The following is a 14632-nucleotide window of genomic DNA, read 5'->3' as shown; positions in this document are numbered from 1 at the left end:
GGACCAAACTTAACACCCCTAGCAGAGTAGCAGCTACCATCACGTTAATTTCTTAAAACGAGATAAAACGTTAAACATAAAACTGTTAAAGCCGGTAAAGAACGGATTTCAAAATGCTGATATGGTTTTCTCAACGGTGACGTCATCACTTCTTGGCCCCACTCTCTAAAAGTCTCGTCTCTCTTCTCTCCCCTGAAGCCTATATATAACCTCTCCTTTAGGCCCCAAGGGAATACATCTCAGATCGGCCTCTCCAGTATCTCTCCAGTCTCACCTCGCTTCATAGTTCACAGTCATCAAAGACTCCCTCCCTTACCTTTTCCTTCATTACATCTCCTTCAGAACCAGAAGAAGACCTTTAAGCCATTAAAGAAATACTGCAACGAAGACGACAAAGAAGATTAAAAATTAAAGATGGTCTCCACTGACACAACAGCCACCACCACCACCACCACCACTACCTCTGCCTCGTCTCCTCAATCTCAATCTTCCCCTGGTCTCTCCCCATCTTCTCCTCCTCCTCCGGTTGTCATCAGCCCCTGCGCCGCCTGTAAGATCCTCCGTCGTCGATGCGTCGAGAAATGCGTACTCGCCCCTTACTTCCCTCCGACAGAACCCCTCAAGTTCACCACTGCTCATCGAGTGTTTGGTGCAAGCAACATCATCAAGTTCTTGCAGGTAAAGCCCGCCACCTGTATGTGAATAGTCCCATGTGGAGATTTATAAGTACTTTGGTATTATCTCGGCTAGCTTTTAAGGTTGAGTTCTACCCAAGTCTCTTACAACTTGTTCCTACTATTCTTATCTTCTAATCTCTCAATTTTTTGGATTTGGTTATGGAAAATTCAGGAACTACCAGAGTCACAGAGGGCTGATGCGGTGAGTAGCATGGTTTATGAAGCAAACGCAAGGATTAGAGACCCAGTTTATGGGTGCGCAGGAGCGATTTGCCAGCTCCAGAAACAAGTGAGTGATCTGCAAGCCCAATTGGCGAAGACCCAAGCAGAGCTCGTGAATATGCATTGCCAACAGGCAAACCTTCTGGCTTTAATCTACAAGGAGATGTCTCAGTCTCAACAACAACCCATGCAACCATCTTTGGAGTACAGCTTCATCAATAGCCCTCTTCACAGCTACCAAATCAATGGCTGCTTCTCAGATGACAACAATTTGGGCTCAGTCTGGGAACCCCTCTGGACATGATTATCAGTTTTACCAATAGGAAGCCAACTCCCCCATCTCATAAGTTGATGATGGAAGAGAAGAGTACTTCAAAAAAAAGAGAGAAACTAATTTATTTTAGTAGGGAGCAAAGCTAAGGAGATAGATAGTTTTCATCAATAAACCCTGATGAGAAAACAAGTAAGATCAGCAAACACTTAGGATCCAACATGTCTGGGGAGAAGGAAAAAAAAAAAAAGAAAGCAAATTATGAAGATGTTGATGGGTTCTTTTGGCTTTCCCTCCATGTAATCTTCAAACTGAAGAAACTAAAGTAACGACTGTGTATCTTTGCGCTTTAAGTCTATCTTTAATGCTGAATCTTGAACCAGAAAACCAACTTTTTGGTCACCTAATTTTATCTTATTGTTTCATTGGGTTCCTTGTCAAACTAGCTCTTGACTGCTTCCTTTCTCAGAAATTGACCCAAAAGGTTTTTAAAATTTTCTTTCAGTGGTGTTTGTCTGATTCATTTTAATTTTTTTTTTCTTTTCTCCAACTTTGAAAAGATAAAGAAACTAATGACTTAGTATTGATCTTTATTTTGTTTTTCCTTATTCTTACAAGGATGAAATTTAGAATCAATACTACACGTGCACCCATTGAAGCAACACTTTTTTTTTTTTTGGTAAACCATTGAAGCAACACTGGATCATTTCTTTGTAAGTAATGATCATGATTGATGTTATTGTTCCCCTGAAACGCGTCTTAGCTTTATAACTGATCCCACGTGCATCTCACGCGGCTTGATCGATCTTCTCTAGACATTGTAGGCCAGAGAACAGACTGTCGCCAACCACAAGCAGTGCATGATGCTGTCTCTTACATACCTCAAAGATTCTTCAATTCTTGTTGGGAATTATTGAGCTATAATTTCACATCAGTTTGTTCATGTCCGTGAGAGTGGCTGTATCAATCGATTCTTATCTGAATCGGTTGAAGCTGATATCATTCTGATCGGTTTGGACTTGCCAATTACTATGTGAATTGATCGAGGCTGATCTTGATTTTGATCGATTCAAATCGACGGATCCTAGAATTGAAACTAGGGTTAGGGTTTACTAGGATTGATCTGAATCTCGATTCCAAATTTTTAATCATTGTTTAGATTCTTATGTCTCATATACTTGAGGAGCTCTCTCCACTTAATGCTTTAAAATTTTAGATTGAGCCTTCAAGCAACCTAGTCCAAGGAGGAATATTGTTTTTGACTGGTGTTGGGATTCCCCCACCTTTTTCGTTAGGCTTTAACATATAATTTTAAGGAAAGAGAATGCTACCTGGACATGTGCAGTACATTGCCTTTTCGTCCAGACACAAAAACGAGAAAAATGATCGCCATACCACCAAGAAATTCTACCTTTTCATGAAGACATAACAGTAATTTTACGTGCCCTTGTGTCTGGGCGAGGGAACAGTGCCCAGCGCCCAGGTAGCATTCTTTCTCCCATAATTTTAATCTCATTGTTAAATGAAAAATGAACTTCAAAGTCAATGCTAATCTTTGGTATTGTCTTGTCGATTTCATTGACAAAATTTTCTGTTCATGGCATCTTATGTTAGTAATTTAAAGACCAAATCATAAAAAAAAGTCTTCTTAAGTTATGTGGGCCTCAAAGGATTGTAACCCTAGCTAGATTGGTCCACTTCAACTTGAGAGGTCTCATGATTGTGACCACCTGATTTGCTCATAATTCATTAATTTTAAAGAATATATAGTCTAGTTTACCATTTACATTGTACACACAACTGAACATTTTTGATCATTCACTCCCCCCCCCCCCCCCAAAAAAAATCTTTAATGAGTTTAATCTTTAATTTAATTGGTAAGTAAAGCTCTGGTTGATAATTGATACAAGACTACAAGTGAGAGTGTGACACATTGAGCCAGTGGCTCAAGCCTTATAAAGACAATTCTATTAGTTAGATAATTCTGATTATTTGGGTAGGTTTGGTTTGGTATAAGAGATCTTTCTAATGTGACCTCTTGAATTGTTAGCCTTCATCCCATGAGACATTGCCATTTGTATTGCTTTGACATTCGTAGACTGATTTAGCTTTTTCTGCATCTACATATAGAACTCTATAAATCTATACCCATATATAAAATTTGGGTAGGGGACAACTACCAGGATGCATAGCCCACACACCAGTATAGGGGCCAATGAGAGTACTAATTAGGGAATCAATAGGGATGGGATGATTGCATTTTACGGAGTATGGCGGTCATTTTGCCCTTAGTCCCTCTTCTGTGTCTGAGTGCAAGCGCTATACAACCTGACAAGGATCTTTTTCCTTAAAATTTTATAAGGAACATTTCTCTTCGCCCATAGTAAAGGGATTTTCCACCCATAGGACCATTAAAAAAAAAGGTAGGATGATGTCGCATCATGTCCCTTCGATTCTCTTCGTCACACTCTTCGCCGTGGGTGAAAATTAGAAGCATTTTTCAAAATTTGATAAACAACTTCCTTCACAGACACAAGGAAAGAATCTCTATGTGCTCATCAAATAAGGATTCCTTCATTATTTGTCTTTTGACATATAACATGAAATCATCAAGGAAGAAGAGAGATATAATTAGCTATGATGAACTGTTATTTGTCGAATCTGATCATAATTAATAACAAGTTCTTGGAACAAGGGCCTTTAATTACATGTTCTTTAAGAGGAAGACCCACTAGTGGGGTTCATAATTCTTTTATTGTTCAGAAGAACATATAAGCACATTATTGTGTTTCTTGGTTGTAACTAAGAAGAGAATTATTAACCCACATATGACACCAGAAGCTTTCATTATTTTCTGCTTTAGTTTTGTAATCCTTAGTCCTTAACTACTTGTGAATCATTGACCATGTTGAATGTATCATTTTTACCAAAAAAAAAGAATGTATCATTTGATATATATAGTCTATGATCAATGCAAAAAGTTCTAAATATAGCTATATTGGGTTTTTTTTGGAATAAGAGGTATCTGGCCTTTGGCTGACTAATCTTTTAGGGTTTGTGTACGACCCCACAACACACACGAATCAAGAGATACTGAGGCCCCCATGTACACTAGGGAGTTTCATCTCAGGCGGGTGACCCCAAGTGGGGAGGCGTAGTCGAACTCAAGACCTTCAGCTTCCTTAGGCCTCATCCCTTGCCAACTACGCTACCCCCTTGGGGTTAGCTATATTTGTTTTTATTGTACTCAATCAAAAAATTTAGTGTTAATCAATTGAATTAATGGATTTAATCTTCCAAACAATTAAAAAGTGCAGTTCCCTTATACTTACTGTATGAATAGGCACCGACAATCCCAAACAAAAGAGTACATAATCTATAGTTCAAGGGATAAAACTTAGGAGAGTTTTTCTTCACCACATGGTGAGGATTCACGACACACCATCCTAGGGTTTTAGTATGTTCTCCAATATACCCTTCTGATACCTTTCTGTGCTCATTTGAAGCCTCATAGTAAATAGATTCTCATTCACTGTGGCTTAAGAAAAACTCAATCCTAATACATATATTAAACCAGAAAAAAAAAGATAATCATGAACTTATATATACATGTCATTAAACATTTTAAGAAACAAAGGTCAAGAACATTTCGTAAGGATTCTCATTGATTAAAGGGAATGTAAGAATGTTTGCCATTAAAAAATCAATTAAGACATTTAGAACAAGCAACTATACAAAGTTGAATTGACTAGCTTCTATAGTCTAGACAATATGGATAGGTATTAGGTTAAGATTATTTTCTTTAAAATTAAGCTACATGCATTGAGCAGATTTGGCAGAAGAATCTTATCTTATCTAAATAAAGGAGAGGGAGGGAAAGTAAAGGAAGTAAAAGGCTTGGGTGAGTTGAATAGCTAGCTTTCTTTAAATAAAAGGTAAAATAGCTGCTAGGAAAGAAGGTAAAGTCCAATATACATGTGTAAAGGATCTCAAGCCAAAGAACCATTTACAAAATAGTTTTTAATGAGAACGATGAGTTTATAGTTTGAAAAGAGATTTAAATTTTCATGGGAACTCGCTACTCTCTAATGGAGTAATGGGACCCATTTCAATTTCAACTTTTGATTTTCAATCCTTTAAAAACAATTATTACTTTTTCTTTCATGTAGTTGGAATCATGGTTTGGTTGGTTGTTCCCTCTTTTCACAATTGAGACTTTGAGATGGTGGGCTAGCTTTAGGCGTTTGCCCATGCTATCATGTGTCTTCCAAATTTTGCATTTTTCTTGCAAGGTTTATTGTAAATCTTTTCTCACTTCAAAGTGAGGGTGTCAATTCGGAACCGGTTAAAATCATATCGAACCTGTTTTAGTATGAAAAAATAGAATCTTTCTTGGTTTGGTGTGGTATCGGTTTTAAAACCAAACCATATCGAATTTCAAGTACAGTATCAAATTATGTGTTTTTGTACCAAACCGAGGCTATGTATGTTAGTGTATTTATATATATATGCTCGCCTTACCATCAAAGCCTCCAACAACTCCGGTGTGCCTCTCGCATCACATCAGAGGCTTATTCCAAATACATACGGAGTACTCCGAATCATAAAGTAATCCATTTATCAATTGAAAATGAGCCTATGTGAATGTCTCCTTCAGGCGCCACTCGACCAATAGCTCTGGGGCATTAAGTGTAAAGTCAAAGTGTATAACATGCTAAAGTCAAAACCCTAAACCTACTAATCATTCTAAATTTTCTAATCCTAATTTCTCTATAGTTCGGGTTGAGGCATTGTGCAGTGCTGTGCTTCTGCTTCACTACTTCAATCTCCTCCTCAAAGGCTCAAGACCTCAACAAGCCTTGAACCTCTAGTTTCACTGCTTTTCTTCCTCAACAAACCTTGAACCTCTTGTTTCACTGCCTTGCTGCCTCAATACCGAATAAGAAATTGTATTTAATATCAAATAAAAAAGTGTTTTTGATACTGAATACAAATTGAATCGAAACTGCATCGAGTCGGTATGATCTCAACATTAAAAAATGCAGTTTATAATCGATACAATACAGTTTTGGTATCTACTTTCTGCCTTATGTACCAAATTAAGCGAAATCATACTGAATTCCCGATATTATACTGACTGACACTCTTATTTCAAAGAGGAAGGTTTGAAACAATAACTTTAAACTTTCAATATATTTTAGACAATAAAAGTAGGATTTGGAATTTTGGTGGAAAAAATAAGGCAAAAGATTTATGCATAGTCATGTATGATGTACACTGGTCATAAACACAATTGTTAGATAGGTGGGGATGAGGGTCTACGGTGCACTTCCTTCATCCCCATCCAACGACTATGTGCATGGTGATGCACCATGCACGATCGAAACTTCTTCCCAAAAAATAATACAAAACCAACCCAATTAAAACTGGATCATCCCAAAAATGAGCAATTAACAACCTCACACTACGATCTTTTAAGGGCTACAGATTTTCCAATCACATGAGCAAAGAAAATATGGGGCAAATCTAATACAGTGGTCCTTCCTTCTAAGCTAAGCAGAGACTTGAGCATATTCTCAGTAAAGATTTTCCATTGGAAAAATAGAAACATCAATTTTTATTTTTTGGCCAATTAAGTCGCAAATATGGCAACTTCAATCTGTCACATCTTTTAAACATCTTCCCCTCGAGCTGGACTATATTCATGATTTGATGTGTATTAAATGTCACCAATGTCGGTGTCAATTAGATTTTACCATTCAAAATATACTATAGGGAGAGGGGCCACTCTGGTCTGTCATTTCATTTTCTGGTAGTACCATCTCGAGTCTCAGCCATACATGTCATGTTTGATATGTCATGTATGACACAACTCATTTGCTGGGCCCCCTTTGTTGTGAATACGACATAATATAGTTTCCCTTCGCCCCCGGTAAGTGTCTTTTTTCTTCCATAAATTGTGGAAACTAAAACTTTTCCACGTTCCAATACCACAACACAAGAATATATGTGAGTCGGCAAAATATCTATATTGTCAATGTAAATAAAACCTTTGTTGTTGCATAATTTCTTGGGGCCACCCGCCTGAGATTCACTAGAGTCCAGAAGCTTTCGGTTCGTGCATGAAACGGGGATCATGTACGAGTCCAAGGGGGATTTAGTCGGCCTAAAGTCGGATACTTCTCCTGTCTCCAAAAAAAAAAAAAAAGAAAAAAAAAAAAGAGGATTATAAGCTATCTTCTTACAACTTTATGTAAATCCTGAAAATGTCTGGATTTTTTATAACCCTTTCAAAATAACCTTTTCGAGATAATTCATGATCCAAACCACAAAACACGAGTGTCTCTCTAAACACTCTTAATGACAACATGAAAAGATATTTATGAAATTAAAAGGACATGTGTCGTCATAACACTGTCCAAAAAAACAAAAACATCATGTGTCCTTTTTCCTCCGTAAACTATTAATTGAAAGTTGAAGATGACTCCACTAATTCCAATTAGGCAATTAATGTCCTCGATTAAGTCTTCTAATGGGATATTAACAATGAAATTCTGGCCAACGACTACGCTGGATTTAGCAAAACAAAGCATTTAATTTAGATATTTTAGTGGCTTTGTGGCTGTGTAGAACAAGAAGTCATGGACACATAGTTGTAGTGGTTTTTTTGGTGAAATATAGTTGATTAGTTGTAGTGGTTGGTCATCGTTTGGTGCTGACTCTAAAAGAATGCGACTTTGACATCCATTTGGAACGTTAAAAGACCGGCACGCCAAACAGACCTTAAGGTCTGTGGTGCTATTTAGGGTCATTCATTCATGGATAATTAATAACTATCGCGTCTAATGACATCTACTTGGTTGAGACTTGAGAGGCTTTGACGCAGGACAACCCATAAGAGGAGTTGGGGGCTCCTACGAGACACCCCTAAATGCACGGGTCCAAGTAGTTGTTTGGTTTTTCTGTTTTTATTTTTATTTTTAATCATAAAAAATAGATTATTTTTTTGGGTTGAAATCATAAAAAATAGATTTATAATTTAGGAAAAAGTCTGGGCCCATTGCCATGATGGCGACCAGGCTGCGTCTGTCTCTCTTCCATCCCCTTGGAAAGGATCATCTTAATTACCTCTCCCTGTACCACCGGTCCATTGGTCCAGGCAGCTAGCGAGCGGGTGGCGTGTCCACCCTCTGCCTTTTTTATTTTTTTTGATAATACCCTTCGCCTGTTAACTTATAAAGGAAAATTTTGTTTACGTACTATTGTCCTCTCATATGAGTTTTTTTATTTTATTTTATTGTTTTCTATCTTCTATTCTTATGTGGGATCCTTGTGAATGATACCGGTTTCTGATGTGGTATGGGAGATTCTCCTACATTAATATTGTGAGGAACTTTCTCCTATCAACTTATCATATTGATAGTAGTTTAAGTAGTTGTTTTTGCATTGTAAGCAATATCAAACTCGTAGTTATTTTTACAGACACTAGAACTATTCGAACAGTTAGGTGGTAGTTTTGTAGGTAATGAAACTTTGTGGATTTGTTATCTACGTCATCCTTTACTTGTGTCAAAATTTGCTTCAATCAAATTTTACCAATTGTCAAAACAAATGTTTGTTCTGTGATTGAGCAAGTTATTTAAAAAAGGGAAAAGAACCCCACATCAACAATGTAGGGACTCTTTCCCATGTTTCTTTGAAATTTTAATCATGTGGGTTCTATTTTGATACTCTCTCTCTTCCTTAACCATGTGGATCCCCTACAAAAACGAAACCGTTTTTAATACCATGATTGATATAAGGGTAAGAGATTCCCCTCTCCCCCACTATTGACATGGAAAACCTTGTCCCTTAAAAAAGAAGTTGGATACATTGCCAGGGTGCCCAACATGTGTCTTCCTCTCTCCTCACCCTTTGGAAAAGACCCACTTGCCCTCCTGTATTCAGCCTTGTGATTAATGCATCCCACTAGTTTATCGAAAGCAAGCGACATGCCTAACCCTCTCCCAAAAAAAAAAAAAAAACTTAAGAGATCAGTTCAATATATAGGTAGACCCTATAGTGATATTTCACAATCAAGGGGACCAGCCCTAATATGGGTTAGCCATAACCTTTAACCTTGAGTGAATTACAGATTACAGAAATACCCATTTGCAAAACAACCATATATTGACATATTACTATACACTCTTCTATTACCACATTATAAAATTTTTTTTATGTAAAAACTGAAAGCTTTATTTTTCTTTTATGCAAAACAGGAGGTCCAAACACATCATCAAGCAGGTTCATCTTGAATGATCCTCCTGTACAGCAGTATTTATATGGATTTTTATCCGCTCCAGTATTGGAGGCGCTGCTGTGCGCATCGTGCGGCGCAGCAGCGATCATGTGTGTACAATGGGACCCGTTGTGCACATATGTCCACTACTGCACCGCACAATGACACAGCAGCAGGTAAAAATTCGTATTTATATCCTATTGATTTGATAATTCAATGATAAAATCAACCCTTCACACGTCAAATATAGATGTTTGTAACGAATCGTAGCTTTTCACATAGAAAGGAAAATAAAATCTCTAACTTGATGGCCATGATGAGGAACAAAGGAACAAGGTCTGGTTGTACATTGACTTGTCAAAAAATGTCCTATTGATTTGATTAATTTTCATTTTTTTTCTTGATAAAAGTTTTCTTTCACCACGCGCCCACGTATGGTGAAGGTTGTACCCTACCATCTTAGAGTTTACAAATCCCTATAGGGTTTTAGTTTGTCTCTCAAAATACCTCCCACACACATCTGAAGCCCCACAGTGAATGGGATCCCATTCACCATGGCTTAAGGAAAATTTGATCATTTTTTTCTTTATTTTACATGATTGACGATACCCAAAGATGTGTTTATATTAGAATCGTGAGCTATTAGTAAGAGTTCTTGTGACCTTAACAAAACCAAAGAACAAATTCTTAAGATTGGCAAAAGTTTTCCTTCACTTATGGAAAAAGAAAATTATTCCTTCATCATCGGTGATTTGACCTTGTGATTGGACTCATATATCATCATAAACTCTTATTCCTCATTTTACAAGGTTGAGACCCCCTTTTTAGCCCAGTCAAATGAGACCGATGATAATAGTGAAAAAATTCCTTCTTCACCATAAATGAAAAAACCTTTAGGATTTATTTCTCCTTTTTGGAAGTCATGGCTCTACTCAATGGATTTGCCACCTATCGTGGGAACTGGGTCATTTTGGCTAAACCAATAGTTTGTGAGTCAAAGGTGGACTAAAACCATTGTAAGAAATTGTGATCGCACGTTTTTCATTTGTGGGCGTGTGTGTAAGAGAGAGAGAGAGAGAGAGTATAGATATTGCACATAAATGGCTATATGTGTTTGAAAGAATTTTCTTTAAGACTGTGGATTACTTTGGGCTAGGTGTTGAAATTAACTAAAATGTAGTATTCTATATCACTTATTATTCTTTCTAGCTTTTGGTGATGTATGGTTACATTAGTCTAAAATGTATATTTTCTTTTGTTTATGAGATCCTCACCAAACCTTCTAGGCTCTAGCTAGCTTTCAAGAATGATGAGAACTAAAAAAATGATTCAATTATAACCTTTTTTTTTTCTTTTCTCTTTCAATGCTGCTACCTACCACTTCCATTTCCACTTCTAGAAACCAACTAATTACTTACAGAATTTTCAATAACAGTCAATTAAGACTGATTCAAATTATTCTATATTTTGTTCTTCTTCTACAAGATTTTTCTTCAAAAAAAAATATTTTATTTTTAAACTTAGAAAATCTACAAGGTGAACTGAGCTATTGTTAATTTTTGTCAACATAAGGGGGTTGATTATGGTTGATAATAATATTTCGTGGAAGTTCACTGAGTTGTTGAAGTACTTTTGTTTTCTCCCAACTCATTCTTGGTCACAAGCAGCCTGTATTTGTGAGGATCCAGGAAGGAGGAGAAGAAGAATAGAAGAAGAAGGAGAAGAAAAAAAACACGCAGTGGTCCTTGAGTTGTACTTTTAATTCCCCATCTCCGCGTGCATTTGACTGTGGTTGGATCTTGAAATTTGATCCTTTCTAGAATTGATGGCGACATGTGTTGAGGATATATGATGGAATGCGCATATATGCTATGACCTCCTTATTTGACATGATACGTCTTAAAACTATGAGACCCATCTGTCAAAGCGGACAATATCGTGTCATTGTCTCTACTAGAGAGATCACTCACCTCTTTTAATATATGATCACAAATACCAATAATTTGTAGCCATTGTAGCCTAGCTCACAAATACCAATAATTTGAACAAGAAACATATGGTTTAGGTCAATGGATTTACTGTGTAGAGGAGGAAGATGAAGAATTGATATGATCCATAAAAATCTTAATAAGTTAGTTAATTATCATATCTTATTAAGACCTCTTTTTTGTTTTCAGCAATATTCTGCCTAACAATTTCAAGAAATCTTGTAGAACAGTCAAGCAGCAGCCCTAATCACTATTAAGACTTTTATGAGTTTTCTTCTTAGTTTAAGACAATTAAGACACGCAATGCTAGCTTAAGGTGCCAAACTGTTTGATAATATTGTTTATCTCTGATAAGAAAGACTATGACATTATATATCATGCTTCTTCTTCTTCTTCTTCTCCCCCATTCTATATGGTTATTTGCTTCTGTGACTTATGATGAAGGTGGAAGGCTATCCACCACTCTGAGTTTGACACTCGACACTGAATCAAGTTTGCTCTTAATTTGAGTCAGTTTTGGAATCCATAGCTACTAACCCTTTTCACATGAGAATGGAAAAAGTATTCTTTAGAGAATCACCATTCACACTCCTCACAGAGTGAGAATGAGATTAGAGAGATTGGTGAAGTAATGAGCCTTCAGGAACAGTAGTTACATGTATATATCCCAACTTGTTCATATAGAGTAGTTGACTTAATTAGAGAGTCTCTGGCTTACCCCTGCCCGAGCGCGTTGCCCAAGCAGGGGGTAAGGCGGTCATTGTGTGTGGTCCTGTGTCTGCGCAGCACAGGCAGGACAGGACAGCGCACCGTAGAAGATCTGTGTTGGTCTCTGGAGTCATCCAATCCTTTTCGGAGAAATCTTTTGAGTGTTGGAGGATATAATTACGACAGGTCCTCTGCATTTGGCACAGCATCCGTAAGTACGAAACGGATTTTCACCGCTCGTGTATCAGATTTAATTTGTTTCTATATGTGGAAAGTTCGATTGCATTCTCTGCAATGATAATCATCAGATTGTGTTCAAACTTCTAATCTTTTTAGGAGAAGTCTTAAAAATTTTCTAAATAGCGCCAATCACTCACGAATTTTGCAACATTGGTCTTCCCAATTACTTCTTCTAACGTATATATTTGGTAAGCTCTAAGGAGTGACCAATTGAGAGAGAGAGACAATTAGTTTGAGTCAACTGTTTAGTTTCTGCAACGACAAGATCATCAATTTTGTAGTTTGTTCTTCATTTTTTCTATGCTTGGATGGAAATCCTCAGACTTCTAAACAGATTTTTAATGGGAGTCATCCTTTTAAGGACATATCATAGATGAAGGAGGTGAGAAAAGCAAAACAGCTTATGTGGGATTTTTTTTTTTGGTGGAAGAAGAATACTGCTCGGTCTCATGGCCTCTGCACCAGTGGGGTTGGGGAGGGCGGGGGGAATGAGGGGATGGAAAGGGGAAAATTATGACCTCCAGTTCCCTGCCCAGCCCAGTTCCGTGCCTGTAATAAGTGACTGGACCCCACCCAGGCAAAGTGTTCGGGCAGGGCTAAAGTGGACATTGCACCCCCCTTATTAGGGATCTGGCTCCTCTCTAAGGAGCCCAACACCCAGGGAGTGCCCAAGGGGCATACAAGGGTTGGGCTGTGCTGCACACATCTCGGTGCATGCCTAGGGATGTGTGTAGCACAACCCACCGGATGGATGCTCCTGGGCTTGCTGGGCTCCTTGGAGAGGAACTCAATCCCCTTATTAGAGGCATTCAGGGAAATGGGCTGGGCAAGGAACTGGAGGGGACAAAGATCTAATGCAAAGAGGCATGATTGGGGGATTTTTTTATTTTGTCTTTTTCCCGTTTGATAGGGGGATTGCTACTAGTCTGTGTGGAAAATTTTTTGCTACTACCCACGTTGCAAGAACTTTCCTACTTTCCAAGCTCACAGCCAAAGAAATGGAGCAATTCACTTCTCCTTTGGTTTTACAAGACCCTCATAGGTTTTTGTATCTTCCAAAATACATTCAAGATAAATTTTCTTTGGCTATGAGACTGGGTAGCAAGCGAGTTCTTGCAACCCAGGAAGCAACAAAATTTCATCCAAGCTGTGTGGCCTTTGCACCAACATAGGAACCAATGGGAGCATATGGGCATCCAATAGTGGTGGGATTTTCATAGGAGTGTTAAAGGGTCAGGCAAGGCCAAGCTTGCCCTAAACCCTAGCTCAACCCTAGGAGTCTTAACCTAAACCCAAGCCTAGCCCGACCCTGACAGGATTTTCCCAAGCCCGACCGTGCCCTAATTGACCCTAAATATCTTGGTCCATTGAGTTGTGGTACTAAAAAGCCCAATCACAGCCCACTTAATAAAGCCCATTGAATTGTGGTACCAATTGGACATGCTTCGTATTTAGCCATATTGTTAATACATTCGAAATTTAGTTTGAATTCCGGAGGAATGTGGGAGTCATCTGTCTTGATCTGAACTCTCAACAATGGCTGTGATCATCTGAACAAGATCACATATGATGATTTTGAAGTCCGGGTGCCTATAATAGTAGAAGAATTAAAAGAGTCCAAAATGTGAAACTGCTCTACTCTTTAGTAAGAAATCTAAATCTCCACACCAAGGAGATCAAACCCTTTGATAAGAAAAGCAAAAAAGCAAAAAAAAAAAAAAAAAAAAAAAAGGGATTCACTTTAATTTTTGTTTTTCTCAACTATCCGCCTAACAAGCTCAAGAAATTTTGCAAAACAGTCAAGCAAGCAGCAGCAGCAGCAGCAGCCTAATCACTATTGATCGAAGACTTTTCCAAGTGTGAAGATGATATGTTTTGTTAGTATATATAAATGAGTTCTTCAATTTGGAGTTATAAGAATACAGTTAAGACACGCAAAGGTGATAAACTGTTTGATGATAGCTAGCTACTGTTATCTGATAAGAAAGACTATGACAGAATGGTTATGGTGCTTCTTCTTCTTCTTCTTCTTCTTCTTCTCCACATTCTAAATGGTTATTTAGCTTCTGTGACTGAACTGAAGGTGTGAAATCAAGGAATGAATTTTGACAAAACGCGTTAGAGTCAGTATTCTTGAGAATCACCATTTCACACTCACATAGTGAGAATGAGATTGGAGATTGGTGAAGTAAAGAGCCTTCAGGAACAGTAATTTGTATATCTCCCAACTTGTTCATATAGAGTA

At 37.7% G+C, this 14632-nt stretch overlaps 1 protein-coding gene across 2 annotated transcripts; it reads left to right on the top strand.

The window, feature by feature from the left end:
- Positions 1–350: 350 nt before the first annotated feature.
- On the top strand, positions 351–13181 carry LOC122661017 (LOB domain-containing protein 1-like). Of its 2 annotated transcripts, XM_043856324.1 has the most exons (3): positions 351–678; positions 850–1209; positions 13171–13181. In XM_043856324.1, the coding sequence occupies exons 1-2, from the start codon at positions 415–417 to the stop codon at positions 1201–1203; spliced, it is 618 nt and encodes a 205-aa protein (XP_043712259.1). In that variant the 5' UTR covers positions 351–414; the 3' UTR covers positions 1204–1209; positions 13171–13181. The 2 variants fall into 2 exon arrangements, with proteins under 2 accessions (XP_043712259.1, XP_043712250.1); XM_043856315.1 differs by lacking the exon at positions 13171–13181 and having other exon boundaries at positions 850–1261.
- The last annotated feature ends 1451 nt before the right edge of the window (positions 13182–14632 follow it).

Source organism: Telopea speciosissima, chromosome 1 (assembly GCF_018873765.1).
Source record: "Telopea speciosissima isolate NSW1024214 ecotype Mountain lineage chromosome 1, Tspe_v1, whole genome shotgun sequence".
Taxonomy (NCBI): Eukaryota; Viridiplantae; Streptophyta; class Magnoliopsida; order Proteales; family Proteaceae; genus Telopea; species Telopea speciosissima.
This window is presented reverse-complemented; position numbering and strand designations above follow the sequence as displayed.